Here is a 25,728-nt window from a genome sequence, read left to right as displayed (position 1 = left end):
AAAATGCATTTCAATCTCTAATTCAACATTAAATCTGTCAATCAGGGCAGCCCGGGTGGCTCAGTGGCTTAGCACCGCCTTTGCGGGGCTCAGTGGTTTAGTGCCGCCTTTGGCCCAGGGCCTGATCCTGGAGACCTGGGATCAAGTCCCACGGGCTCCCTGCGTGAAGCCTGCTTCTCCCTCTGCCTGTGTCTCTGCCTTTCTTTCTCTTTCTCTCTCTCTTTCTCTCATGAATAAATAAATAAAATCTTAAAATAAATAAAAATAAATAAATCTGTCAATCAAATGTGAGGATGGGATAAGGCCATTTTCAGAACGCACAGGCTCAAAAAAAGTACTGCCCATGAACCCTTTCTCATGAAGCAACTGGAGGAGGTACACCACCAAAATGAGGACATAAATCAAGAAAGAGGAAGATGCAGGACCTGGGAAAATAAGGAAATCATCACGAGAGAGGCTCTCAGATGATGTGAAGGGAGATCCCAGGTAGCAACTGTACTGCCTTGGGAGCAATCAGCCCAGATTTGAGCCACTGCTTGGAGAAGATAAAACCGATAAGAATACCCACGCCCCTCCCTCCCTACTGTGTGTGAGTGTGCTGAGTGTAGATTTACATGTCAGAGAAACTTGGGGTTAAATTCCCTGCAGGTCCTTAGTAAGAACTAGGAATTGTGGGAAGAAGGAAAGACCATCTCCAGGACTGACAGTCTGAAGTTCAAACAATGAAAAAGGAGATAAATGCCCAAAAGCAAGTGGGAAGGAACAGATGAGGGCAATAACTGAAGTGTACAGGATTTCCATAAATCAGGCACGTGCCAGATGGACTGCCCGAGTGCACATGCGCACACAGGTCCGTATGACTCAACACTGCTGGGGAAAACATTTGTGTGTGTGTTTGTATGTATGCTGGAGGGGAGCTGGGGTTGGCAGGAATTGGGGTAGAGAAATAAAATACCCTGAGAAAGCTTCATTTAAATGCCCGGTAAAGTTAGAAGACGAACTGAGCTGGCCCTCTTTGGAAAGAGAAGTATCACTTTTGAAGAAAAAGTTTAAAATTTCAATATGTAGTTTTAACAGCAGTGACTTAGTATGAAGATGAATGTGTTTCTAAAATATATACATGAACTGCAAATGGAATATAACAGGTAATCCATTTAACAGGAAATTCAGTATCTACTAACATTATTATCTCCTTTTATAATGACAGGCTAATCAATCACTCACTTTTCATCTGAGGGAAGAAAATCAGCTTTCTTCAAAGAGAGGTTTAGGTTGCCTGACAGCTTCAATTAAAGTTAAACTTCACTTGAACTTTTGGAATAAAGGTATTATTTTTAAAGATCATCATGAAGTTACTTCTCACAATCTAACGGTATTGTGGGCCTGCCTCTTCACCTACTCCAGCAACCCCACAATCAGTACCGCAGCACGAAAGAAATGAGCCACTGACAGTCAAAAAGGAGGTCTCTAAGTTCACTCTTCACAGCTTCAGGGCTTTACTGATGGTGAAGCTTTAAATCCCATGTGGAAGTAAGTGGAAACCCCATCTTCGAAATCAGCTATAATCACTATGCTTCTCTCTCCCATTTAATATCCTGTGGTTTCCTGCCCTAATCCCTTATACTGCTCTGTCCTGTTCCCTCATTATACAAACTTAGGCTAACATCCAGGCTAATGAAGCTGCATTCTTCATGATGTGGTTCTTACTTATTTTATTCTATTTTGTATGATGGGGTGGGGGGGACTTCCTTAAAGCCTTTGGAGCAAAGTAGAAATTAAATAAACCCACACCTACATACATAGGTACTAACAATTTTGAGCTAGAGAGTAAAGAACACAGCCTCAGCCTGTGTAGGGGTGAAGACACAAAAATCCACCACACTTCTGCTCAGCTACCAACTTTAAACTCAACTAGTATATGTTAATTTGCCATAAAATGATCACTTATGGAAATGGTAAGACCTCTAGGGCATTATATATTAAGCAAGGGCTATAGATTGGAAATCACCTAAAGTAAACTGCAGTTTCCTCCAGCATAACTTTAGCCTGTTAAATCTGTGGACAACTCCTAGTTGTACTGCGCTATGCGAGCAGTCGGGCTGGATGTGACCTTAGTTTACCTGTAGGTCTGGGTCGTAGCACAGACAAGGGCCAGGGCATCACCACAGGAGCCAAAGGGCAGCATGAGGGTGCTGGGCACCAGAGAGAACAGGTAAGTTTTGGGAGGAAGCAGACCTTTCACAAGGCAGAACTACACCTTCTGCATGCTATCTACCAACTTACTCCCCCTTTCCTCTCCAGTTACCCTTCTAAATGAAGGCTCAGGGCAAGAGGCAGCCCATCTTGTCCACTCTCTTTTGTTCCCCTAATTCTTTCGTAATCAGTTAATACACTCCCATCAACCAAAATAACAATGCGCTTATTCTGAGTTATATACTTGCCAACAATGACTTTTGTCAATCTTTCACATCTTTGCCATTTCGACAGGTGAAAATAGGAATCTATTTTCATTTTATTGCTTTAATTATTAGCAAGGTGTATTACCTTTTTATATTCATACTTCTTTTGTCAGATTATCTATTCATATCCTTGTCCTTTTTGGGGAGTGTTTTATTTTTCAGAATGATTTCCAAACCCTTTGTATATAGGAACATACTGCTTTATTTGGTGCTCAGGCTACTAATATTTTCCTCATAGTCTTTTGACTCTTCTATTTACACTTTCAGTTTTAAATGCTCTCTATTAGAAAAGAAAAAAAATCTCAGTGATCTAAATTTCTACCTTATAAAGTTAGAAACAGGTCAACTGATTAATCCCCAATCCACAAGAGGAAGAAAATAATAAGCCTAAGAACAGAAACTGATTAAATAAAAAGCAACAACAAAGAAAATTAACTAAATCAAAAGCTGATTCTTTCAAAAGAGTACTAAAATTGATAAATGCCTAGCAAAATGGATCAATAAAAAATGAGAGAGAACACCAAATACCAGTATCAGGAACAAAAGTGAGAGTTTTACTACAAATCCTACAGACATAAAAAGTTTAATAAGAGGGGCACCTGGGTGGCCCAGTCGGTAAGTGTCTGCCATTGGCTTAAGTCCTAATCCCCTGGGATAGAGCCCCACATCAGGTTTCCTGCTCTGCGGGGTGTCTGCTTCTCCCTCTCCCTCTGCCCCCCACCCCCCACTTGCACACACTCCCTCTCTCTCTCAAATAAATAAAATCTTTAAAAAATAATAAAACAAAAAATTTTAACAAGAGAATATTATGAACAACTTGACGCTAATAAATTCAACAACTAAAATGATAATGGACAAACTTCTTGAATAATACAATTTATCGGGATGCCTGGGTGGCTCAGTGGTTGAGCGTCTGCCTTCAGCTCAGGGCATGATCCCAGGGTCCCGGGATCAAGTCTCACATCTGGCTCCTAGTATGGAGCCTGCTTCTCCTGCTCTGCCTCTCTCTCTGTGTCTCTCATGAATAAATAAATAAAAATCTTTTAAAAAGAAAAAAGAAAAATACAATTTATCAAATGTGATTCAAGGAGCACCTGGAAATATGCATGACCCTACAGCTGCTATAGAAATTGATGATCAAAATCTGTCCCACAAAGCAGCCCCAAGTGCCTTCAGTGGTAAATTCAAGCAAATATTTAAATAAAGAAATAAATGAAACAAAAGTGCAAAGAAGAAAATCTTCTTGTAGTAGGTCATGGGCATGGAATTTCATTTTATATAAAATTAATTATACACATTAGAAACATCTTAAAAATTCAAATATTAATAAATCTTCATTTTAAATAATTTTAATTTATAGAAATATTTCAATTAAAATAATAACCTCACAATTTCAAAAAAAGATTCAATATTACTAAGATTCAGTTCTCCCCAAATGGATCTATAAATTCAATGAAATCCAAATCACAATCCCAATAGGCTTATTAGAAATTGACAAGCTGATTATAAAATTCATATGTAAACATATAAGATCTAGAGTAGTCAAAACAACTTCAGGAAAGAATGAAGTTGGAAAGCTTACACTTCCTGATTTCAAGACTTCTTATCAAACTGTAATAATGAAGATAAGGTGGTAATGCCATAAAGAAAAATAAATTGATCAACAGAACAAAATAGAGTTTAAGAATCAACTCACATAGGGCAGCCCGGGTGGCCCAGCGGTTTAGCGCCACCATCAGTCCAGAGCCTGATCCTGGAGAGCTGGGATCAAATCCCACATGAGGCTCCCTGCATGGAGCCTGCTTCTCCCTCTGCCTATGTCTCTGACTCTCCCTCTCTCTCTCTCTCTCATGAATAAATAAATAAAATCTTAAAAAAAAAAAAAAGAATCAACTCACATTTATCCAACTAATTTTTCACAAGAGTACCAAAGAAATTCAATAAAGAAAGAGTGAGATTTTCAACAAACGAGGCTGGACAACTGATGCATGGAAACTCAAGCCCTGTTGCCAGCCTCCAAGAACCTTTAATGATCCTCATCTCCTGGTATTCATGCCTTTTTATACTCCTTGCCCACAAACAGGGCTGACCTGCATAACCAACAGAATATTAAGGAAACAGTGGAATGTGAATCCTGAGGATAGATCACAAAAGACATCCTTCTTTCTCTTGGATGTCTGGGTAAATCCAGCTGCCACATCATAGACACTAAAGGAGTCCTATGGAAATGCCCATGAGGTGAGAAACTGAAGCCTCTAGTCAACACCCAGCTGAACTTGCCAAGCATGTGAGTGAGCTACCTTGGAAGTAAATCCTCTAGCCTAGTCAACCCTTCAGATGACTATAGCCCAGATGACACCTTAACTGCAATTTCATGAGACCCTGAGCCAGAACCACTCAGCTAAGTCCTTCCCAGACTCCTGATCTACTGAAAATATGTGAAATATGAAATATTTATTGTCGTCTGAAGCCACTAAGTTTTGGAGCAATTTGATACACCACAAGAAGTAATACAACCACATACAAAATTATTTTAATATAAAACTCACCCCTAAATGTAAAAGTTAAAAGTATAAATATTTTAGAGAAGCCATGGAAAAATATCTTTGTGCTCTAGAAATAGGTAAAGATTTCTTAGAACACAGAAAGCAGTAACCACAAATGAAAAACTTGATAAATTAGACTTCATTGAAATGAAAAACTTTTGCTCATCAAAAGATCATTAATACAATACGTACATTTATCAGATCATCACATTGTATACCTTAAATATCTTACAATTTTATCAGTTATGCCTCAGTAATACTGAAAAAAATGAAGAAAATGGAGTAGGCAAGCCACTAACTGAAAGAAAATATTCACAAAACATGTATCCCAAAGACTTCATTCCAGAATATATAAAAAACTACAAATCAAAAATAAAGAGGGATGCCTGGGTGGCTCAGTGGTTGAGTCACCCAGGCGTCTGCCTTCAGCTCAGAGCATGATCCCAGGTCGGGGAATCGAGTCCCACATTGGGCTCCCTGTGCGGAGCCTGCTTCTCTCTCTGCCTTTATCTCTGCCTCTCTCTCTGTCTCTCATGAGACAGACTTTTTTTAAAAGTCTTTTAAAAAAATAAACAAATAAAGAGACAAACAATCCAATTATTTTTAAGTGGGCAAAAAGACTTTGACACTTCATAAAGGAAGATGTAAAAACCACCAAAAAGCACGTGAAAAGATGCTCAGTATCACTAGTCATTAAGGGAATGCAAATCAAAACCATAATGAGATACAGGCACAAGACTAACTAAAACTAAAAAGACTGACAACACCAAGTGCTGACAAGGATTTGGAGCAATAGGGATTTTCATACCTTGCTGATGGGAGTGTAAAATGATACGACCTTACATCACCTCTGTGACTAGCAATTTCATTCTTAGGTATTTACCAAAAGAAATGAAAACTTACATCCACAAACATGCTTATTCAAGAATGTCCACAGCTGGCTTATTGACAACAGCCTAAATATGGAAAATGGTCTAAATCAATAGGGAAAATGGATAAACGAACTGTGGAATATGTACACAATGGGCTACTACTCAATAATAAAAAGGAGCAAACTACTGATACAACATGGATGAACTTGAAAGACATGCTGAGCAAAAAGAGCGAGGCTCAACAGAATATGTACTATATAAATCCACCCGTATGAAATTTTTCAGTAGGCCTATCTAATCTAAGGTTAAAAAGGAGAGAATATCAGTTGCCTGTAAGGAAAAGGAGACAATTGACTGAATAGGGACACAAGACAATTTTCTGGGGCAAAACAGTGGTATGGTTAACATATGTGTGTAACTTCTTGTCTAAATTCTACAGATAAGATTTGTGCATTTCAATTTATGTAAATTTTAAAGAAAAAGAATACTTTGAAATAAGTGGTGAATGGGGAGCAGAATGAGTTATAGCTAATAAAGATAATTCGGGAGGCGCCTGGAGGCGTAGTCAGTTGAGTCTGACTTTTGGTTTCAGCTCAAGTACTGATCTCGGGGTTGTGAGATCCAGCCCCGCATGGGGCTCTGTACACAGCATGGACTCTGCTTAGGACTCTCCCTCTCCCCATCCCCACTACATGCTCTCTCTCTCAAAAATAAATAAATAAATCTTCTAAAAAATTAAAGGTAATCTTGGAGCTGGTGATGGATATGTGGGAGTTTATTAAACTATTTTGTTTATTTTATATTTGTTCAAAATTTCCATAATAAAAAAGCTAAAAACAAACCAAAAAACCCCAAAGACACACAAACCACAAACCCAATGTTCTAAACTCTGTTTCATCAGGAATACAATTACTCCGTCAAGTAGCCATAAAAGTTTCTAATCACTGACTCCCAGTTTCTAGAAGTAATCTGTCCCAGTCCAGTTACAAACTCTCTATGCCTGGCATCAGGTATCAGACCACACTCCCAACAGCATTGTCCTCTCCGCCTCATTCTTCTCTTCACTGAATAATAGTGAATAATAGTGAGAGCAGTAGTAATAGGATTTACTTCTTCAAGGTTTTATGAGAATTAAATAATAAAATATATGTAGAGTATTTTGACCAGTGGCTGGCATAGAAGTTCCATAGGCATTAGCTATTATTCTCATTAATACAACCTGCTACAGTTTCTTTTTTTTTTTTTAATTCCTAGGATCTATTTAGTGGCCAGTAATTTTATGCTTTTTTCTGAGCTATTTATGTCCCTTAAACTTTGAGTTTATTACTCAAATAAATCTCTCTACTTAAATGTTTAAGTCAAATATATAAAAAAGAATCACATACTTTACTGATGAGGAAACCAAGGTTCAAAGATTAAATGCAGCAGACATTTCTCAAGGTGATTGCCCCGGGCCAACCATTCCTGGAAACAAAGTTAGTACTGCCAGACGCCATTCTGGCAGTGATGATTTGTCCACTTGGGGGCGGATTCGCAACCATAGCTGAGTCAATCAGATTCCTTCTTCTAGTACCTATGGTATGTCCTTGGCAGCACTCTGAATGGGTTCTCTAACCCTGCTGCCTTGTTCCTGCCTTTCCAGAAGCTGGGCAATTAGCTCTTCCAGCGATTCTATGCAATGGCTCCGCCAGCACCCTTCTGATAAAACTCATCTTTTATCTCTAAACTGGCTGGAGTTAGTTTCCATTGCTTAGAGGACTGAGAGGGGTAACAACCAAGTTCTAGAACACACATTTCTTCATGTTAGACACTCACAACCAGTATCCACTGGAAGCCTACTGTTTGCAAGGCACTGTACCAGATCTGTGCTATGAGGACCAGCAGGTTATGACAGGAAAGGGGTGGGCCTTTACAAAGAGAGCAGCAGCAGAAAATACTCTGGGTGGGTGAAGGGAACTGAAAGCAATACAGTTCTACTGCAGAACAAGGCCCATAAAGGCACAGAGGTAATCCTCAGTAAATAGGTGTTGAGTTGATATTAAATTAGATATAAAACCAGACAGGTTTGGAACAAATCACATATGGCTTTGAATGCCAAACTAAGAGATTCAGCATCTACTGTCTTCAAATGGGGGTTGCTGAGCCCCCCTTAAGATTTCTTTTTTTTCCATTTATTTATTTATTTATTTATTTATTTATTTATTTATTTATATTGGTGTCCCCTTAAGATTTCTAAGCAGAAGAGCTCCATAATACAAGTAGTGCTTTTGTGGTTTTTTTTTATTATTTTACTTATTTACTCATTCATTCATTCATTCATTCGAGACACAGAGAGAGATTGAGAGGCAGAGACACAGGCTGAGGGAGAAGCAGGCTCCATGCAGGGAGCCTGACGCAGGACTTGATCCCAGGTCTCCAGGATCACGCCCTGGGCTGAAGGCGGCGCTAAACTGCTGAGCCGTAGTGCTTTTGAAAGAACACTAACATACATCTCAGCCAGTCCTAATAAATACTCAGCTTACAAATGGGATGAAGTTTCTGTGTTTTAAATATAGTATTTATGTTTCTAACCAGGGACATTTTATCAGCACACTACAGAAAGCAGAAGGTTTTGTTTCAATGTCAAAATACGTCTGTACGACTGTCCTCAGAGAACAACTGAAGATATCTATGAATATTAGATAATTCCATCTTCTGGGCTGGATCTAATCAAATGAAGTCGTCAACAAAAATTAATTTACGGTCAGCAATGTTTCTCCACTAATTGTGACCTGAGGCAGATGTGCTATTGGCACCGTGTTATAACCAAGAAACTGTTAGGTACCTACTTTACGCAATGGAAGAGAGCCCAAGTTCCACTGAATATGCCCCATAAAACACTCTACGGCACAACAGGAAGGCTCCTGGCATATGCATTCTTATTAGCATGCAGTGTAATTTTAAACACAGATCCTAACATCACCATGACCTCAAATCAGAAAGGCTACGCTTTATTTTCCAACCACACAAATGACAAAGTATGTACTTCTACAGGCACACTTCCATAAATCTTAGGGAAGTAGACTCTAAACACAAAAACGTATCTTATTCTACTACTAAGTTGTTGACATGGCAATTCAAAGTAATGAAACAAAAAGTGCTGTAAAACAGTCCAACGAAAAGCAAAATAATGTTATCCACACAGATGTCTTTAAACAAAATAAATTTTCCTTCCCTTTCCAATAAGGAGAACCAAGTATTTTAGCAATAAAAGGGCACATTATTGGGGATCCCTGGGTGGCTCGCCAGCTGAGTGTCTGAGTGTCTGCCTTTGGCCCAGGGCGTGACCCCAGGGTCCCAGGATCCAGTCCTGCATCGGGCTCCCTGCAGGGAGCCTGCTTCTCCCTCTGCCTGTGTCTCTGCCTCTCTCTGTGTGTCTCTCATGAATAAATAAATAAAATCCTTTAAAAAGAAAAAAGGCACATCATTAACAGCAATCCTAGTGATTGGTATGCCGCGGACTATGAACACACACAAGTTACCCATTCAAAAGTCAAAAATATTTTTTTCATACTCTTGCCTGTACTGTAAGCAGAGAACGGCAGACCGCTAATGGACTTTCTGAAAGTTTTGTTTTGTTTTAATCTGAAAGTTTTCTTAAAAGAACCCAGTAACTCGTTCAGAACTTCGTGAACAGTTTCCGAGATGCCACAAGCACCTGTTTCCAGCATGTTCCAAGCGTGACTCTTCCGTGGAAGCACGGACAAGCCAAAGCAGCAGTGCCCTGGGTGCGGGGACAAGGCGAAGCTCCCTCAGACTCCCGCCCAAGGCTGGGATTAGGGGCCCGGGGAGGGGGGATGCTGGGATTAGGGACCCGGGGATGGGGGGATGCTGGGATTAGGGACCCGGGGAGGGGGGATGCTGGGATTAGGGACCCGGGAGGGGGGGATGCTGGGATTAGGGACCCGGGAGGGGGGATGCTGGGATTAGGGACCCGGGGAGGGGGGATACTGGGATTAGGGACCCGAGGAGGGGGGATGCTGGGATTAGGGACCCGGGGAGGGGGATGCTGGGATTAGGGACCCGGGGAGGGGGATGCTGGGATTAGGGACCCGGGGAGGGGGGATGAGGGATTAGGGACTGGGGGGGGGGATGCTGGGATTAGGGACTCGGGGAGGGGGGATGCTGGGATTAGGGACCCAGGGAGGGGGATGCCGGGATTAGGGACCCGGGGAGGGGGGATGAGGGATTAGGGACTGGGGGGGGGGGATGCTGGGATTAGGGACTCGGGGAGGGGGTATGCTGGGATTAGGGACCCGGGAGGGGGATCTGGGATTAGGGACCCGAGGAGGGGGATCTGGGATTGGGGCCCCGGGGAGGCTGATGCTGGGATTAGGGATGCTGCACCGCCACACACCCCCGCCCCGCGTCGCGCCCCACTGCGCCCCGCCGGGAACTTACAGCTCTGGTCTCATACAGAACCAGCTTCTGGACGGAGCTGATGATGGGGGCGGCGGCCGTGGGCATGGTCGGAGGAAGGGGGGGCTCCCCTACAGGGCACCAGGCCGCGGCCCAGCTGCGGCAGCCTCCAGACTGCCCCCCGGAGGCCCGCGGAGAGGACACCTCAGACCCCCGGCCTCCAGCCGGGCAAACACCCCTCGGGCACCACACAAACAGAAGACCGGGGCCCAGCTCAGGTGCTTCCGGATCCCCGCTCCCCACCTCCAGCCAAGCCCCGCCCCGGGCACGTCGGGGGCGGGGCTGGAGGATCTACCATAGAGAGGGCGTGAAGAGGCTCCCGGAGCCTGCGTGCTGCCGAGGCCGGAAGCCAAGGGCGCCATTTTGGATGCGGGCAGGGGGGGAAAGTGGGCGGGGTTAAGGTCCCGCGGTTAGCGTAGGCTCTCCTTTATCTGGTCCTCCTCCTTTGGAAAGGGGGACGGTTTGATGGGTTGGTTCTTTTGAAGCATTTCTCCGAATTGTAGCTAGGTCCATTCGAAACTATTTTTGGTTTTTTGTTTTTGTTTTTTCCCTGCCTACCTCTGCCTTTTATTGTCCTGGAAGCCTATCTGATAGCCCTTCCCCGAGAGTCGGTGTCTTTCCCCTGGCATCTCTTTGTTACCCTGAAATTTCAACCTGGATGAAAATCAACAAAATCCATCGTGTCCTGAAGTTGTGTGGTTCAAGGAATTTTTTTTTTTTTAGCTCTTAGATCATTTTTTTTTAGATCATCTTTTAAAAAAAATTTTTTTAAAAATCACCTGAAGTTGCACAATTTGGGCGGAACTTGCCACATATTTGTGGCTGAGACGGGCCATTTGTAAATTCTACCGATGGACTGCCGAGTGTAGCGCGCCGTGCGGGTTAAAATTAGGTTTCTCCCATCGGATGTGTGTGAACTTGGTGGGTGGGGTACATACCCTCTCTAATCATCACCTTCTCTGTTTGTGAAAAGGAATGTGTTACAAAGTTAGGAGCGAAAGTGAATAGGTAAGACTCTAAGAAATGAATGAATGCCAGCCCCGCCTCCCGAGGCGGAGTCTCCCAAGAGGCCCTGCGCCGTGCACCTGCGGGGGTTTCCTAGGCAACCGGTGCACCGACCGCGGGGCCGGGGAGTTCTGCGGGGCCGGGTAAGTGGGGGTCCTCGCCCCCGCCCCCAATTCCGTCTGTATCAGTTGAGTGCACTCTCACCTCCTGCAGGGACCGCAGACCAATTCCTTTTCTTACGAAACTAAAACTTTGGGATCTCTGGGTAAATTGCTTTTTAAAAACATTTTTTTTCCAGGGTGTTTAAAAAATGTGTCTATTTAAATTCAATTTGCCAACATACAGTATCACACCCAGTGCTCATCCCAGCAAGTGCCCTCCTCCTGAGTGCCCGTCACCCAGTTACCCAACTCCTCCCCCCACCTCCCCTTCTGCAACCAGAAGTTCATTTGTTCGTTTCCCAGAGTTAGGGGTCTCTTACGGTTTGTCTCCCTCTCTAAATGTTCCCCACTCAGTTCCCCTGCTTTCTCTTCTAATCCCTTTCACTATTTCCTATATTCCCCGTATGAGTGAGACCATATGTGGGTAAATTACTTTATTTATTTATTTATTTATTTATTATTTATTTATTTATTTATTTATTTATTTATTTATTGTAAATTACTTTTAAAACCATCTTCCATCCCAACGACTGTCTTCATTCCCAAGATACTGAGCACCTGCTATGAGAGTATAAGGCGTTGCCCAAGCAGAAGTGCTAGGTCTCCCAGGAGATGGGCCGCCTGTAAACTGCAGAACCCTCTGCTAGGGATTTTGTCAACCGCTAAAAATGTGAGGGAACTTTTAAAAATTCTATTGAATTATGGTATAAACACATAACACAGTGTGATAGTACAGATTATGTTACCCAACAGTGAGATGTTAGAGATCATATTTAAAATTTAAAGTTGAGAAACTACCAAATTTTTTAAATAAGTGTTTAATTGTTATTTTAATTTTCTTTCATAGTTTGGTCCTACTTTTGCCAAGAACTAGAAAGATGGTCATGTCAGTTCTGGCATTTTACATTGACTTGGATCTTTGAACTGGGAAGAATATTTCATTGTTTTGTTTCATAAATGGAAACCAATTCTTCTAAGTATGAGTATTAAGTACTTGCACTATGCTTTTCTTTAGGATAACAACTCTTAAAATATCTGTTGAATTCTGGTTTCCGGTATTTAGTTTTCAACTATTATATCATATTGTAATATAGCACTTCCATTAGAACATTGTCTTAGTTATGGTTCACCCAGCAGCAGATCCTGAGACAAAAATTCGAGGGCAAGTGCCTTGTATGGTGGGAAGTAATCCCAGGAAACAACATCAGTAAGCAAAAGGAAGCTGATTAAGGGAATATTATCAAGCAAATTTCTCTGTAGGCTGAATTCACTGGAGAATCCTGAGATGTATATCTCAGACTATTTCCCCCTTAAGGGCAAAAGAGCTGGAGGATTTATTCACCAACTCCCATCAGTTATTATCTGAGGCCTGCTTTGGCAGAACCTTAATTCCCTGGAACTTCCCATCTGCCCTGTGCTCAGGCCCACTGGATATGTATGGCAGCTGGAAGTTGAACCCTTTGGCAGAGGGTCACACATGCTAGCAGTGGGAAGTCAGGCTGGCCATGCACGGGAAAGGTACCTATCAAGTGGTTATGGGCACTAATAGCACCTGCTACATTCCAACCTTTGTACTACTCGTATCCACCCTTCCCCCACATAAGTTCACACCATCCCCTCACCAGTTCTTCACGGTGGCGGCCGGTCCCGGTTTCTAAAACAAAAGGACTTAGTAAAAGATGATTAGTGGGACAAGCTACAGAATCCACTACTGCAATTAATCCTAGGCCTGTAACAGAGAATTCATCACTTCTGTCCTCTACCACTCATTCTAGATTTCCCTTACCCTTGGCCAGCTGCTGGTCTCAGTTGTTTTCTTAGTATGGTAGCCAGCCTTTATCCCAGAGGGGTATAACCCCCTTGTTACCATGATTTTGTCAGGTTGTGCTCGCTATAATCATCACAAGAGGTGTCTTAGAGAAACCCCTGGGTTCAAGACCTGTATCTCCCTGCACCAAGTATGTAGCAGCAACCCTATCCTCAGCTGCCAGTGCAGTAACTCCTAATGGGCATGGGGAGCCACATATGACCAGGCAGCAGTTTCAGATTCAGTGAAACCTAACAAAGGGGATCCCCCGATAGAAGCCTCTCTCTTGCATCAATCAAAATCAGGACCTGCAGTCCAGCAGAGCCTGAAGTCATAGGGAAAGGTGGTACAAATTCATGTCAATCACTGAGAATGGTGGTAGGACAGACCATTCCTAACCCTTAGTTCAAAACATATTTTGCATCTTGAAGTAGTATCTCAATCCCACACAATCCCAAATGGAGCTTTACTTGTACCCTTAAGAGGCTACTCCAATATTCTGTGAGACCAGCAGATTCTGGATGAAGTGTGATATGGGGTATAATCAGTGGATCCTTCTTATCATAGCTCCTTTACTATAAAGAGGGTCCTTTGATCCAAGGCAATATTGTATGGGATCTCATTGTGATAAATGAGACACACTCCAAACCTTCAGATAGTGGTGCTGGCCAGGCGCTGTGGGCAGGGAAGGCATACCCATACTAAGGTGCCCTCTTCAAGGCAAAGGGGTGCCATGTGATCAGTTTGTCACTGAGTGGGTATATCATCATCTTGTGGGGTTAGCCTCAGTCTGCTGCAGGCAGGTGGGCAATATTCAGTGGCCTTGCTGTTGAGCCTATGCATGGCTTCCAATTCTTCCACCCCTACAATTATGCCTCCTCCATTCATGAGCCCATTTTGGAAGCACTGAAGTGACCAGGGATAAACACTGGCTGGCGTGTACTGGGTAACCATCCTGCTTTGTGAGATACAAAAGTCCACATATTTTGTGTCCACTCATGTTTGTTTTCTATGTGGCATAACGAAATTAGCTGGGCCCTCCACTCAGGGTCTCACAGGGCTGCAGTCATGGTGTTGGTTGAGCTGCATTTTCATCTGGAGGCTCTACTAGGGAAGAGCTTGCTTCCAAGCTCATTTAGATTGTTGGCAAAATTCATCTCTTTGTGGTGGTAAGACTGACGTCCTACTTTTCTTACTGGCTAGTGTACAGGGGCTGTTCTCAGTGACTAGAAGCCACCCACTTGTTCCTTGGATGCAGTCCTTTACAACATGGCAGCTTAATTCAAAGCCAACCAGAAGTCTCTCCAACGTGCTCAATGGGATCTTATATAATATAATGTAATCATGAGAATAATATTTCTAATACTTTCGCTAGATTTAGAAGCAAGTCACAGATTCCATCCACACATAAGGGAAGGAAATAATCACACAAAGATGTGACTTTTTAGGGGTCACCCTAGAGTGTATTTGCTGCACCCCTCTCGTAGTTTCATTCATATGCCTCTTTCCCAGAACTCTTTTCTTTCAATCTTATTCCTCTCAGATCCTTGACCAAACCATTCAGTTGTCCTCCAAACTGAGGACTTAGGAATACTCTTTAAATCTCTGCCCACAAGGAACATTTCCCCTAAACATCATCACTCAGGGCTATGCCTGAGTGGGATTAAAGTCTGGAAGCATCCCACTTACAGTTTGCACCAATATATTATGATTCATTCGTGATTTTTAAAAATTTTCTATCAGCTCTTCCTAGGGAATACCATATGAAGTGTGAACTGGAAGAGACATTGGTGAGCAAGAGATAGATGACATGGGGTCTGGGCTGCTTATTTATGAAACTTGTACCCTCCAGACTTGCTTAGAACTGATCCCAATGTTCCATTTTTATCATTTGGTGGACTGCTGCCTGCCCAACTTCAAGACTTGATCTGACATACTCAGCTCATGATGGGCACTTCCAGTTGCATAGTCACCTGATGTCCCATGGCCAGGCATTCACTCTCTCCAAGAGCCCAGAGCATTGCCAAGAGCTGCTATTTGAACAGGGGATGCTTCTCTGCTGCAGAAAGTGATGATCTACACTGAGAGTTTCTGTTGTGGCTTTGCTAAGACTCCAAAAGTATTCTTACCTACTATAAGTACCTCCCTATAGCATCATGGGATCTGGCCAGGTATATTGCCCAAGAAGCAGGCCTCTGGTACCATACACTAAAACTGCTGCAGAGCTCTCTCTTGCTCTGAGCTTCACTCAAAACTAACAGCTTTCCAAGTCATCCATTAAATGTATCAGAACTAGAGACATAAAATACTGCACCTCTTTCTTTCAGAGGTAGAATATGTAAGGTACAATAACTTGTCTTTTACCTTCAAAAGAATATCTCAGGATGACCCAGACCACTGGCCTTTTAAAACCTCACCAAAGTAACAGGCCTTTAAATCTTTGTAGATTTATCTTCCACTTTCTGCTGTTCATGTGTCTTACAAAGGCATCCAGAACACTTCCCGCTTCCTGCTCACCCAATATTGTAGATCAACAAGACCCCTTTGTACTATATTTGCTACAAAGAAGGAGAGTTCTGGAATAAAATTGAATGTTCCTTGCTGACTGTTCTGAGTGAATACAAACTGCTTCTAATCTTCTTTTCTGATAGGGATTTTAAAAAAATACATTTGCCAGATGAGTAACTACATAGCAAGTACAAGAAGCTATGTCCAGCTCGTAAAGGTCTCATGGGCACAGTAGTTACACATGGCGCTATCACTTGGTTAAGTTTTCAGTAGTCCACCATCATTTGTCATGATCTATCTGGTTTTCTCAAAAAGCCACACTGGAGAATTAAGCAGGGCTATGATCTTTTAAGTAGTTTTGGGTAGCACCCTTCCATATTGTTCATTCAGAATGGATTACTATTATTTATCTGGCCCAGGGGCCATGGTAAGCAGTTTCATGAGCTTCCCCCTGGCTTCGCTACCACATTGGTTCTTACTCCATAGGCAGGGAATCGCTGGAAAGGTTTTACCAGCTGCACTCCCCTTACGTACTCAGGGACCAGGAAAATAACCACAAAGTAGTCCTGCAGATCCTGCAGTGTAAGACAAACTTAAACCAAGACTCCAATTACTTCTGGTTCTCCATTTGCTTTCACTATTACAGAGGGTCATGATGGCATTTTGAAGCCACTGTGTTGGTGTCAGCTCAGACCCTGTGTCCTATTGTTCTTGAAAGAGGAGGATGGTCCCATTTCCTCAGTGTGTATTCCTCAGTTAATGGTTGTAGGTTCTCTTGGAGAAGGATTGAGGAATCCCCATTGTGAATACTCATTACAGTATTGTAGGGTCTGTTCTCAAGAGCTCCTTGCTTCTCCTTCAATAAACGGGCTTTGGAGCCTGGAACTGGGAAAGGAATCATGATTTTCCACTGTGGCTGCTGGCATCAGCCTTTGACTCACTTCCCCTTCATCCTTTTTAGAAATGTAAGTTCATCAACATTTTCATTGACTGCTCATCTGTTTCACCTCTAAAAATTCTGTGGCTTATCAGCCATCACCACAGGTCTCTGGGAGGTCTTGCTGGTTGCCATGCTGGACGTGCTGTCCTTCTAGTAATTATACCTACTTAGCCTCTGAAGGTTAAGTGCTGCCATCTGGCCTCTGCTCTTCCAGACCCTGTCATCCCCACTGAAACACAGGACCCCAGTATCAGAGCAGCCTTTCCCCCTGCCTTCAATCCTGGCCTACAAAAGATAGCCATCCCTGAGCTTATTAATGATACTAGTGCCCCCCTACTAGTTCATTCCTTATAGTCTTAATGAAGGGAATGTCCTCCGGCCATCCCAAAGAGCAGAGTTGGCTGGTGCAATCTCTGGTCTCAGTTAACATGTCCTCATTTAACAAATCCATTTAACATGTCACCTCTGTGAGCCTTTGACACCCTACTCCACCCTCTGCTCTCTAGAGGTATAGGTTAAGTAAGGACAAGAGGCTATTTTCTGCACAAATGCAGTAAATAAAACGTAAAACTTAACTTTGCTCTGAGCTTCACTCAAACTTAACTTCTTCTGCTGAGATGTAACTGCAAACCGACTGCTAGATGGGTGGAATGGGGGGGGGGGGTCCCTGGGCAGTCCTCAGTTGAGGCTCTCTATCAGGATGTCTAAGGTCCATCTTCCTACTACTCATGCCTAGTTTCCTGCCTAACACAGGTAATCCTGGGGTTCAGAGTACTTAGACACCCACCTAAATATTCCATCGCAGGCCTTAGGGCCCTGATTTTAGTGCACTTAATACTTTTTAATAAATGTACCATCTCTCTAAAAGGTTTAAATGCATTTTCTTTTTTTATAACTACATTTTATAGCAGCATTACTCATTTTTTGGTGCTAAAAATAACTTGCAGTTTTAGTTCTTTTGTCATGAAGTTTTCATCTCAATCTTTTCAATGTACTAGTAATAATTCTTCCTATGTTTTGTTTCATAATGATATTTTAAAATAATATTGGTATATTAAGCCTATTTGAATATTCTTAAATTCCACAGAGACATATAATCATACTCCATTTACCTGGAAGCATATAGCCCCCCAAATCCATTTTCGTCATTCCATGAACAGTGTCCCAGACCACTGGGACATAGTTTTGTTCCATTTTTGAAATCTGCTTATTAAAGTTATTATGTAAGTTTTTTGTAATTTTCCATTAAGGGCTTATATATCTTTTATAATATTTAATCCTGGTTACTTTATTATTTTGCTGCAAAGATAAGTCTTTTTATCATTAGTTACAGTTTCTAGCAATTCATGCTGTATAGAAATGCAATTAAATTTTGTATAATTTTGAATCCAGCAAATTGGATTACCAGATTAATTCTCAGAATTTACCTGTAATATATTTGTTTCCTATGTAGACAATCACATCAACTGGGAATAATTACAGTTTTCTTTCTCTAGTCTTGTTACGACCTGAAAAGAACATTTTTAATATTTAATCATTAAATGTAATTTTTGTCTTTTGTTAATACCTTTTATTAGGTTAAAGAAATTCCCTTCTATTCTTAGTTGCTAAGAGATTTATTTTTTATTAATCATTAAAGGGTGTTGATTGTCTCATACTTTTTCTACATCTATTAGAATGATCATACAGTTTTCTCTTTTAATATGATAAATTAAATCTTCATATTAAGCCAGGCTTGAGTTCCTGGGGAAAGCCCAACTTGGTCATGATGTTACTATCTTATTATAATTTTCTGGATTCAGTTACCCTAATAATATTAGGATTTTAAAAATCTTGTTCATGAATGAAATCGGTACATATTTTTGCTTTTTCACACTATTCTCTGATTTAGGTAAAGGTTATATAAGACTGATAAACTGTTGTAAGAAGTTTCCACTTTATCTTTCTCTGAAAGAGTGTCTGTAAGATTGTAAGTCTTGGAACTCTGAAAAACCATATGGTTTTTCTAATGGCTATAGAACCAGTCAGATTTTCTCTTTTTTTCTTGAGAAGCTGATTTTTGTAAGAATTTATCAATTTTGTTTAAGTTTTCAAATTTATTTGGGATAATTTTGTTTATGGTATACTTGAATTATCTGTATTATATCTATAGCATTGTTATCTTTGTAGCCCTTCCTCCTTTATGTGTCTAATATTGCTTGGTCAAGTAAACAATAAATCAGTAAGCATTATGGAAGATTTAAGCATAAAATTCACAAAGTTGATGTAAACCTCATTTGAAGAGTACTATATCAAACAAACATAAATCACATATCCTTTTCAAGGAGTTTTTAATGTAGTAGGCCATAAGGCAAACCTCAACAAACTTCAAAACGTTAATATACCATGGAGAATATTCTCTGATTAATGACCATTAGAAACAAAAAAACAACAAAATCGTAATTTCAAAATATAAAAAAACACACTTTTAAGAAACTGATGTCTAATATTTTTAAATTGTGCCTACTATCTTCTTGATCAATCTTGACAGAAGCTTTCTATTTATACATTTTTTTCAAAATACTGGTATGTATCTTTGGTGATCCTCTCTATATATGTTTGTTTTATATTTTGTTAACTTTTAAAATATATTTTTCTATTTTTCCTGTTTCTTTTTACCCCAACATCTTAAAGATGCTGAGCTCATCTCATGTACTTTACAGACTTTCTTTGGTTCTAATCTATTTAAGGCTTCTCAGTACTACTTCAGCTATATCTCCTTAGTTTTGTTATGTATATATTTTTATTTTTTTCAGCTTTACATATTTTCTAATTTCCATTCAGATTTCTTTTAGAGCCATTAGTAGTCCCTACACATATACACATACATACATATATGTGTATCTATGTAACATATATATGTATGCATATATAACATTTATTTTGATCTTTAATTGAATACATACATCATAACATATATGTTTATGTATGTATATATGTATTTTTCCTTAATTTAGTCTTTCAGAAACTCTTTGGTTTAGCTATTTTTTGTATAACATATAGCTAGATTTTGCTTTTTTGTCTCAAACTAAGAACCTGCTATTTTTTAAAATATTTTATTTATTTATTCATGAGAGACACAGAGAGAGAGAGGCAGAGACATAGGCAGAGGGAGAAGGAGACCCCTGCGGGGAGCCCCATGTGGGACTCGATACCAGGACCCCAGGATCATGACCTGAGCCAAAAGCAGATGCTCAACCACTGAGCCACCCAGGTGCCCCAAGCTGGTATTGTTTTAATAGATAAGTTTAATTTATTTGTAAGTATCAGCCAAATCCCATTTAGTGGTGTGGAGTGGCTTCTGGACTAAGTAAATTCTCAGGGTATTCTCACTCTCCCTAACCTGCCTGCCTCTTCCAGCTAAATTAGTCACTAACAATCTTACTCTTTCTTATTATAGTGTTTTATATTATGAATTCTCAAGAGGAAATAGAAGAGCATTCTTTTGCAGACATATTTAATGAAGATGAAGCTGAATATAACTTTTTGCTGTCTAAACCTGTTTGCTTTGTTATATTTGGGAAACCAGTAAGTTATCTCTTCTTATTATTTACTATATTTTTTTGATTTTTAAAATTAAAAAATTCATAATATTATGTTGCCATACACGAATGAAAACCACATAGTGTGCTAATTTTTTTGACTGTTAGACTTCGTTGTATGACTTCAAAACTGATATAATATTGTTTGTAAGCTTTATCTTGTCTTATGCACTGTAATTGAAAAGAACCTACATTGCATGTATCTTTGTTTTCGTATTAGGAAGAAATTGAACTTATCAAAGCATTGCACCATGACAACTGTTAGTCTGTGATCCAAGGTTATTTCAAACATAGTTTGCATGTAAAACTTCCTGTGAAATTTGTTGTAAGGCTCTCTCGGTATGTGAAAGTAGAACACTACAGAGACAAACTGGGGCTCTCTCCTTAATATTTGAAGCTATTGAGACACAATGTGCTTTTTCTTTGCCCACAGTGTGTTCGAGGACCTATATGTTGTCTTCCCACAAAATAAGAAGAAACCAAAAATGACTGACATAAGATAGCCTGCCTTTCCAGGCATTTCTAGTAAGGACCTCTAGATAAGAGGTATTTTCAGTCATTGAGCTAGTTGGTAGTTACCATTAGAGAGCCTGAGCTGGTTATTAAAGAGCCTCTTCAGAACAGCAGAGACTAAGGGCTGGATCCCATCCTTGATTTAATTTTATATAGACCCTGGAATAGGTACCAAGAAATGATTCCAATAACTTTTCATTATGTTTCTTTACATATAATAGAGTTTTAAAAGTCAACAGTGAAGCAGTCGGGTCAAGTGCTACTTCGTTAAAGTGATCTTTTGTCTTTAAAATATGATACTTTTCAAGGATGTCCATAAGGAAGGAATTTTTTGTTCTTAGAAGTTACTAAGTGGAAGTCTGTTGAAACATTCATGATTAGAAACTTAGAAAGGAGATAAAGTGATGGACTTCAGTATAGTCACAATGATGTATATGTATTCAAAATTACAGAATTTGACAATCAAAAGAGGACAGTATCTGGACTGCAATGCCATAATGGTACAGGTGCCTGGTTTCAGGGCTATTTTCTTAATTTAAAAAAGTGTTATTTAAATACTTCAGGGACGCCTGGGTGGCTCAGTGGTTGAGCGTCTGCCTTCAGCACAGGGCATGATTCCAGGGTCCAGAATTGAGTCCCACATCTGGCTCCCTGTGGGGAGCCTGCTTCTCCCTCTGCCTGTGTCTCTGCCTCTCTTGTGTCTCTCATAAATAAATAAATAAATAAATAAATATAAATAAATCACTTCAAAAAGTGTGGCAAATGTGACAATTAGTAGAGGAAAATTAAGCTATAATATCTAGGGTCTGCTGTTCATTTATTTTGTGGACAAAAAGATTGATAATATTCATGTATTGAAACCATCAATAGAGTCTTTTAAAATGAGAATATCTATTTCGCTGGCAAATGCCTGTCCTTTTGGGTTTTAAATAACATCTTTCTTTTTAAGGGAGTTGGGAAGACAACCTTAGCTCATCAGATAACACAGGCATGGAAATGTATTCGTGTAGAAGGTAAATTTTACCTTTCCCCCCCAATATTTTGTTATAAAAATTTTCAAATATGCATAAAAATGTAAAGATTACACCATCTATATTCTATGGTTAACATTTTGTTATAATTGCTTTATCATACATCGCTATCAACCTAGTAAATATTATCTTCATAATAGCATCAGACATATTTTTCCTTTTTGGTTAGTCTCCGTTTTGTTCATAGAAGTTAGGATGGTTTATGAAATGTCTTTGACTCCTTTCTACTTCCTCTAATTCTCTAATTCCCTCATTTAGAACTATTGGGTACATGTGTGTTTTGGGTGTCTCCTTATGAAAGATGAGAAGGAACTCTCACAGCTGCTCTTGAGAGCATTTTTCAAGACTTAATTATTTTCAATGATATTTATTATTTTGCTTTGCATCTTTTGCAGTATATAATATGAGGACTGCTGTCTTTATATAAAATATTCTTTTAATCGATAAGACTACTTATGTCATAATAGAAAAATAAGCAAAAGAATGAATTGGCAATTCATAAAAGTAGAAATAAAAATAGACAAATATAAGAAAAGAGATTTTTTTTTAGAAAAAGAGAGTTTGACCTCATTGTTATTCAAAGAAATGCTAATTAAAATAATACTGATCCACATTCGCCTATCAAATTGATAAGAAATCTTTAAAGTTTCTATAATCATTTTTGGCAAGAATGTTATGAAATGAGGACTCCACATGCTGTTAGTGAAATTGCAATCTGATACAATTTTGGGGAGAGCAATCCATAGATTACTAGCAGCTAGGGACATAATTCAGTTCCTGAATCCAGGATGTCTCCTACAAGGGATGGAATATTTCCTCTTAAAAAAGAAACAAATCATTGGAATTCCAGTCTCAGGCCCCCTTTTTCTGATCAGTGTTTATCTATTTTTACCTTTCTTGATGCATACTTTCCTTTTATATAACCAGAGTGCAAAATTAGTGGGCTTGGATATAACTTCTATGGCTATAGAAGTATCTGGACTAATAATACTAGTGTATACTTTTGAGGGGCACTTTGCAATTTCCAAATAACAGTCATGTACATAATGTCATTTCATTCTCATGTTCTCTCGCGTACCATACAGGGCATAAGCATGTGAGGTCAAGAGGTATTTAAGAAGTTAGCTTCCTCAAGATCTTTTAGCTAGCAAGTGGCAGAGACAAGTTCTCTGTGGGATACATCTGCCTCATGCTTTGGTTAGGCTTAAACAACATGATGCATATAAATGTGCTTTGTAAACTCTTAAAGTGATATACAAACATTAATCTTTGTTACCAGTTATAAAATGCACAGATGTGTTTCTTAATTTGCCAATTATAATATCAGTTGGTGCTAATATTTTGAATTCATATTTTAGCTTTACCAATTTTGGAAGAACAGATGGCCAGTGAAACTGAAACAGGAATTAAGGTATATCCAAGTTTCAAAGTTATTATGTCTTAATTTTTTTTAAAAAGCTCTGTATCACAAATGTATATACACTAACGTACACTGTCTTTACTGGTTCTTAGTTGCAATCAATGCTGCTCAGTGGTCAAAGCATTCCAGATGAACTTGTCATAAAGCTAATGTTGGAGAAGCTCAACTCCCTCGAAGTTTCTCACTTTGGTATGTTTATCTTTATAAATCAGTGGCTATCAAAGCACCTTAAAACTTGTGCTTTAGCTGAGGCATGCATATTTTCTGGAGTTGTTCTTTCCTCTGCCCTGATGTGGAAAAATCTCAGAGCCTGAATTCATTTAAGCAGCTTATATATTTTTATTTGCTTGCTTACTTTCTTTTATTCTTCAGATTCTACGTTTGTAAAAAAAAAAAATGAAAATGATTCAGTCTTCTTAGAGCATTGTGTTATCCAGCAGAAGCATCAACACTGCTATGGCCCTTCTCACAGTGCCAACAGCCTCTGCTGACTGCTTTCCCACTCCTCAGAGTTTTAATACTGAGTCCTGTCTGTGGCTCACTAGGCTCCTCTGCACTAATCCACACTTAAAAGGCAGAAATGGGAACTAGAATGGCACGAGCTTAGCTTCTGGCACCAGCTAGGGGCAAGACTTCCATCTGTTGTCTCAATCTACCTTTTCACTCTGGACCCAAGAAGCCTTCCTGCCATCAAACAGATGCTAAGCAGGGGTTTAGGGCCTAACTTTTCTCAACACAAAGACTGCTAAAGCTCAGAAGGGCTAAACAGAAGAGAAAACCCTATGACATTTGCAAAAGAAGGAAGAAGAATAAAGATGTGCCGGGGAGAAAATTATCTGCCTGAAATAGATTTATTGAATGGAAGAAGAAAAACTTAGCAAGCTGTTTTATATCCTTGGGGAGTAAGAGGACGTTGTGACTATTAAGAATGCAGGGATAAAAATAAAATGCAGTAAAGTCAAAAACATGATTGCCAAAGCAAATCAGTAGTGGAAGTAGCAAAAGCAGACGTCACTGCAAACTATGTCTGTATCTATATTTATATCTATAGGTAGAAAGATTTCTCTACAGATAGATGATATATAAAACGAACTACATCTATCCATCCATCCATCCATCCATCCATCCATCCATCTATCCATCCATCTCTCTATTATATATGTGTATATGTTAGTCTATCTGTTGCTCAGTGATAAAGATGATGAGCTTAGGAAAACACTCAGAATGTAGGAGGTTAAATGAGTAAAAAGGTAAAAAGAACAATGACCGAATTCCAATATAGGTCAATAAATGATCTCCCAAAGCGTAGTGATTGAAACTGAAGCATGTATACATACAGATAGGCAGGCAATTATCTTCTTGTTTATACTTCATCTCTCCTTACTTCTTGAAAAATTTAGAGTAGTTTACCCACAAAAAGATGTTATAAATGATAAATATTGGCAAAAAGAAGAAGACAAAAATGAAAAAATAAACCTCCTCAGCTGTGCCATTCGTGACACTCTGGCCTGTCAGGTGAGAACCAGGCTCCATGGAAACAACTCGCTTTTGTGCTGCTTCTGCTAGGAAAGAGACCAGGTTTTAAAGTCATTCCAATATAGATGTCTGCTTGCAGTCCAGGATACCTACAAACAGTTGCACTTGAAATGCCTAATAAGCTGTCCAGGCAGTAGCAGTGATTATAGTAATAGCAGGGTGGTGCTGGAGAGCACAGCACACAGAGTGCCAAACAGCTTTCTATCATCCCTTTGTAATTCACAGATATTGGGCAGTGTTGTCAGCAGAGGGAATGAGAGGGAGGAATCATGTAATCCCCCTGTCGCTTAGAAGGGGAAGGCATGACCTCTGGAGACTGATGGTCTCTGGAAATGTCCAATCAGGAGGGCTGAGCTGGGAAAGGGTTGAATTCAGTCTAGGGCTAGGCCCCTCCACCACACTACTCATCCTTAAAATGTGTCAGACCAGGGGTTAATGTCAGCCATCACGTCCCAATGTCTTGACAAGTTTCCAGTAAGGTGGTTAATCAAATGGAGGATAATTTTAACAATAGGATCCAAACCAAACCAGGAAAGTCAGAAGTCAGGGAAATAAAAAGCAACAACAGCAGGAGGTGGCAAGTAGAGAAAGTTCTGGCCCAGTTCCTGAGACAGGGCCAGTGCATGCCATGGCTAAATTCTTGCAGGGGTATGTTGGGTTCAAAGAAACTTGACTAGAATGGATGCCTTAGGATACCACCACTAACTCAAAGTCTTTCAAAGACAACAACAAAAGCAAATGAGTAAACCCAGTTGGAAACAAAAGATTATAGCAAGACAGGAGAGAATCATGGTTATAGCTCGTATACCCCAAACCAAGGATAAGAGATCTCCCTTTCTGCCTTTTGAAGTTAAACTACTTAGGATTGCTTCCCTGGATAGCAATCCTGCA

The 25,728-nt window shown here is 40.1% G+C and overlaps 2 protein-coding genes across 8 annotated transcripts in view; one reads left to right on the top strand and one right to left on the bottom strand.

Moving 5' to 3' along the window:
• The window catches only part of FIG4 (FIG4 phosphoinositide 5-phosphatase), a 123,403-nt gene extending 112,853 nt beyond the window's left edge, over positions 1–10,550 (bottom strand). The window contains exon 1 of the mRNA NM_001114625.1: positions 10,318–10,550. Coding sequence (NP_001108097.1) covers positions 10,318–10,383 — 66 coding nt within the window. The 5' untranslated portion in view covers positions 10,384–10,550. The remainder of the gene's footprint in view (positions 1–10,317) is intronic.
• An 888-nt stretch (positions 10,551–11,438) lies between these two features.
• AK9 (adenylate kinase 9) overlaps positions 11,439–25,728 on the top strand; it is a 127,437-nt gene continuing 113,147 nt past the window's right edge. For 6 of the 7 annotated variants that reach the window (XM_038554914.1, XM_038554915.1, XM_038554917.1 and 3 more), the window contains exons 1-5: positions 11,472–11,605; positions 20,196–20,323; positions 21,800–21,863; positions 23,240–23,292; positions 23,394–23,490. In XM_038554914.1, coding sequence (XP_038410842.1) covers positions 20,207–20,323; positions 21,800–21,863; positions 23,240–23,292; positions 23,394–23,490 — 331 coding nt within the window. In that variant the 5' untranslated portion in view covers positions 11,472–11,605; positions 20,196–20,206. Of the gene's footprint in view, positions 11,606–20,195; positions 20,324–21,799; positions 21,864–23,239; positions 23,293–23,393; positions 23,491–25,728 lie in introns of all 7 variants that reach the window. The other variant, XM_038554912.1, reaches the window with a different exon arrangement.

Source organism: Canis lupus, chromosome 12, assembly GCF_011100685.1.
Source record: "Canis lupus familiaris isolate Mischka breed German Shepherd chromosome 12, alternate assembly UU_Cfam_GSD_1.0, whole genome shotgun sequence".
Taxonomy (NCBI): Eukaryota; Metazoa; Chordata; class Mammalia; order Carnivora; family Canidae; genus Canis; species Canis lupus.
The sequence above is the reverse complement of the archived record's forward strand: the minus strand, read 5'-3'. Positions and strand labels throughout refer to the sequence as shown.